The sequence below is a fragment of the Gekko japonicus genome, unplaced genomic scaffold (assembly GCF_001447785.1).
Source record: "Gekko japonicus isolate JY-2015 unplaced genomic scaffold, Gekko_japonicus_V1.1 scaffold1146, whole genome shotgun sequence".
Classification (NCBI taxonomy): domain Eukaryota; kingdom Metazoa; phylum Chordata; class Lepidosauria; order Squamata; family Gekkonidae; genus Gekko; species Gekko japonicus.
The window spans coordinates 525617-529926 of record NW_015173707.1 but is presented as its reverse complement, the minus strand read 5'-3'; the positions used below and the strand labels follow the sequence as shown (position 1 = coordinate 529926).

Sequence of the window (4310 nt, the reverse complement as noted above, 5' to 3'; positions counted from 1 at the left end):
GGGAGAATCCCAGTAATTGTAATTTATTGTGCACTGATTTCAACCATTTAGATTGAAAATTATCCGATCATAATAAATGGACTAATCAGGTTGAAAATTCATTTTAAGCCAGAGGCCAAAGTAATTTTGGCTTCCATCTTCAAGGTACTAGTTTTCAATCTTATTAGTGCATTCGGGACACATATTGGGACCTGAAGGATAGCTCTAAGAAATTTGGTTTGAACCCTCTCAAGAGGAGCAAAACTGAAAGAAGAGGGGCCAACTACGGTGCCATAGAGCATTTGTGCAACTGCCTTTGCCTGAAAAAGGTTTTGAGCAGCTGGGACGAAAAGAGCCCCTTTTGTATGATAAAACATAAGGATGTTATTGGCAGTTCTTTCACCTTGCATCGCTACATACTGAATGTGGGCATTTTTGGCCCCTGAAGATTGAAGGACCATGCCTAAATATTTAAAACAGGAGATGTGTCCTAAGTGGTTCTTCAGCTAACATCAGCAGCAGCTCCCAGCACTAATTATCAAAACATATTATAAAGCAGCAATACACTCTTTATTGCTCTATAGCCGTATGTAGCCCTTTAACATGTCACCTGTGGCTCTTTAGAGAACTGTTCCTGAACATGCCACTTGGTCTATGTTCCAAAAAAGTGGCCAAGGTTCAGTTGGGCTTTTGGCTGACAGGTGGCTCTCACACTGAAACAGACATTATTAGAGGGACTGGAGAAAGGCTTTAGCTGTGATGAGCCTTTGAGGTGCAGGTCTTAAACCAGGGGCATAGATAAGGGACTTGTCCTCTTCAACAACTCCTACCCTTCTTTGCAGTCTCTGTGCTCTCATTCCAGCACCCAGGTAGCTGCCATGAGGAGAGCGAGTAGGCTGCAGAGGAGTAAAACCACCACAATGGCAACCACTCAGGAAAAGAATGAGCTGACCACAGTGTGTATTGGGGAGGGGGATTAGCATGTGTGTGATTTTCTACATTGCCAGCTTGTTCTTCTCCAGGCACCTTGGCAATCTCAGTCTCTTGTCTGAGTTGGGCCACATTCTGGAAAGAGAATGCGTAGAGGGAAATAAAGGTCATACAAGCTTCCCTCTGCAGTCACCTGCTCGGAACCAGTCAGCAGTGCTTGAAGCCTCCCCTCAGAACTTTCACAGCTCAATCCAAGCAGGCTTTTGCAATGAGATGCCTGAGAACCTTTTAGTTCCCCTCTGTTGTCTTTCTCTCTCCAGTACACAGGAAATCAGGCTCCTGCAGCCACTGGCCAGGTCTTAAGAAACATCATCAAGTGCTATGGCCCCTATGGGTACAACACTGGGGATCACTGGTTTACTGTAAGCATGACTCAATTTGCCCTTTTATACACAAGTATATCCAAGGTAGCAATTATTTTAAAATCACCCACTTGTTATTTTTAATTTGAGGTGCTGATTTTTGGTGACACAAGTCAATACAAACATTTTCTCTAATGTCCAGACCTGCTCCAGCATATTACAAAACTGTATAATAAAATAACAGGCAAAATATTGCCATACTCTACCTTTAAAGTGCCACCTTTCACCATCACTTTCTGTCTGTCTGGCTGAACTCCAGTCAAAGCAAAAAGCTGAGCTTTGAATACCATGGGAGGTTCATCTGTATTCAGCTCCACACCATCAAATTTCTCTTTACCCCATTTCACATTAACTGCAGTAATGAATCAAAGAAAGATACATGGCTTCACATATTATTGTTAATGCACTCTTTTAACATATGCAAAGTGTTTTAACATTTAGTGAATTTTCATAAATACCTATCCCATGATTAGCATTATGAGTCAGTAAAGCACAATAATTTTATAATGCAACCATGCAATCCTGGACTCCAGTCTAAAACAGCTAAAATTAGACCAGAGAACTTGCATAGGACTGCATTGTTAAAATACTAACAATGCTGAACAGCCATAACATTCTTTTAGAAGACAGCTTCTCAAGTCTGTGCATTTTAGGTTCAAAGAGCCCTGCAGAACTTGCAATAAAGCCTGATAGCAAATGTTTTTGACAAAGAACAACTCAGTGTAATGCAGTTAAGAGAGCATTGTATAAAATCAGGGAAACTCAAATTCAGTACCACACACTGTCATGAAGCTTACTGGGCCTGGTCATTACCACTCAGAAAAGACTTTTCCACGGGAATGTTGTTAATATAAAATGTGGTGGAATGCCAACTTAAGCTTCACAAAGGAAGAATGAGATAAAAGTGTGGGTATTAGTAATAGACAGTAAAAGCTGTGGTAACCTAGTAATTCACCATCACAGAAAAGAAAACAGGTTGAGCTCTGCTATTTTAAGTTAAAGGACAATGGGGTCTGGGAAGAAGACCCAGACTACTGCCTTCCAAGTCCATCTTATCACTGTCTCCCCTGCATATGAGACAATATCACAAGTTCAAGTTGGGCTTTTCTCAACTGCCGCAGTAACAACTATTTGTGGAGCTAAAGTAGGAAGGAAAAGCCAATGAGAAAGACTAAAGGAAGGGTCTCTCTCTCTCTGTCTGCCTTGTCCTCTTTATTTCCCTCTGTATAACTTCTCACAAGTCTCCCCTTTAACAGAGTTTACCACATGGATAGTCAACAGAAATAATGACATATAATATGTTCTCCCCATCGTACTTAGTCCTCCACACTAGCAACTGAAATCACAAACCTCTCCTAGATCTAACCATAGTTTCTGCTACCCCATTAATTCATTATCAGGCCTTGAAACCTTCTTCCATAGCTACCCCCTCGCAAGCCCTCAGAGCACAGACAGTTTCATCTTCTCTTCTGTATCAACATCCTACCGGCACTAAAAATGTAGATCAGTACCTATTCTCAACACATAAGATTCCCATCGTAGATGCAGGCCAAGCCAACGATCCCAACATGCTCCCCTTAGAGTACTCACGAAGGGCAAGCTTCCGCAGTGTATGGGAAGCAACTGGACGGCGATATCTTCTGTAATGGGCTGGAGATCCACCGGAACGAGGTGGAGAAGTTAGTCAGCAGGCCACAAGATGCCAATTCCGTGCATATTGCGAGGCAAGATGGAGGAGTACGGACCACCCCCCCCCCATCTAGCGTAAAGAAACCTCAGGGTTTAACTAAAGCCAGCTTTTGGAGGGCAGGCTACACCAGCGGGGGACACTTCGATCCCTCAACCACTCGGCTCCCCTCAGCAGGCCTAAAAGACACAAGACTAACGAGGAACCAGAGTTAGGCCCTACACGGTGGCTAAACCTCAAGGCGGACTAGACTCACCTGAGTAAAGCGGCATGACGGCCGACCAGCGACGAGCAGAGAAAGGGGACGGCAACGGCGGTGCCTCAAGACAAGAAAAACAAGAAGCGGCTCGAGCTTCGTTTCCCTCCCTCGGGGTCTCATTCAAACCGGCCCCTCAGGATGACGCTGCAAGCGGAAACTAGTGCGCGCGCAACTCCGGAAAAGGCGCCTCCCCGCTACACTCTCCGTTCGTTGCCGTCGCGCTGCAGCTTCGTCAAAGGAAGTGAAGGGGTTGCCGCACCAGTAAGCGGTTTCTCTCCTTTCCGGCCTAGGATTCCTTTGGTAGAGCTGCGGATTCCAGCGGAAACCTGGAATTAAATGCTGGAGCCTCTGGTCATTTGGGGGTTTTGTGCTTCCACATACGCCCCGATTAAAGGTCACCCGGGGGGCGGGGGGGGGAGCGATTTCTCATTGCTAGTCATGCACCTCTATGTTAAATAAGCAGCCAGGACCCTATCTCAGCCTCTCGCGTTGACTCTTCCACTTCGTTCCGACACTACAAGGAGTTCGGTGAATAGGCACCTTAGGGAGGTTTGGTGGTAGAGAGTAGAGCAATAAAGAGTGTACTGGGGTGGGGGAACAACAGAAAAAGGGCTTCTAGTGCCCTGGTCCCACTGGTGGACCTCCTGATGGCACCTGGTATTTTTGACAACTGTGTGACAGAGTGTTAGTTTGGATGGGCCATTGGCCTGATCCAACATTGGCTTCTCTTATGTTCTTAAGGTTGCCTGATCCAGGTTGGGAAACTCCTGGAGATTTGGGGAAGGAGTCTGGGGAGGACAGGGACCTGAGTGGGGTACAATGCCGCAGAGTTCACCATAGCATCCATTTTCTCCAGGGGAACTAATCTCTGTAGTCTGCAGATGTTCTGTAAGCCTCTATTCTTGTTCAGAGTTGCTGTCAATAGGACCAAAGAAAATACACCAGCTTGATTGACCTCTTAGCCTTCCCTGCCCAAACAGCCATGCACTCTGCAGATGGGAACTTTGGCAGCTGAGACCTCCAGCGAGGAGGA

At 45.6% G+C, this 4310-nt stretch overlaps 1 protein-coding gene across 1 annotated transcript in view; it reads right to left on the bottom strand.

The window, feature by feature from the left end:
* Window positions 1–3429, bottom strand: part of USP14 (ubiquitin specific peptidase 14 (tRNA-guanine transglycosylase)) — a 21984-nt gene extending 18555 nt beyond the window's left edge. Inside the window, exons 1-2 of the mRNA XM_015423298.1 lie at window positions 3275–3429; window positions 1538–1683 (exon numbers count right to left, since the gene is read on the bottom strand). Coding sequence (XP_015278784.1) covers window positions 1538–1683; window positions 3275–3290 — 162 coding nt within the window. The 5' untranslated portion in view covers window positions 3291–3429. The remainder of the gene's footprint in view (window positions 1–1537; window positions 1684–3274) is intronic.
* Between the last annotated feature and the right edge of the window lie 881 nt (window positions 3430–4310).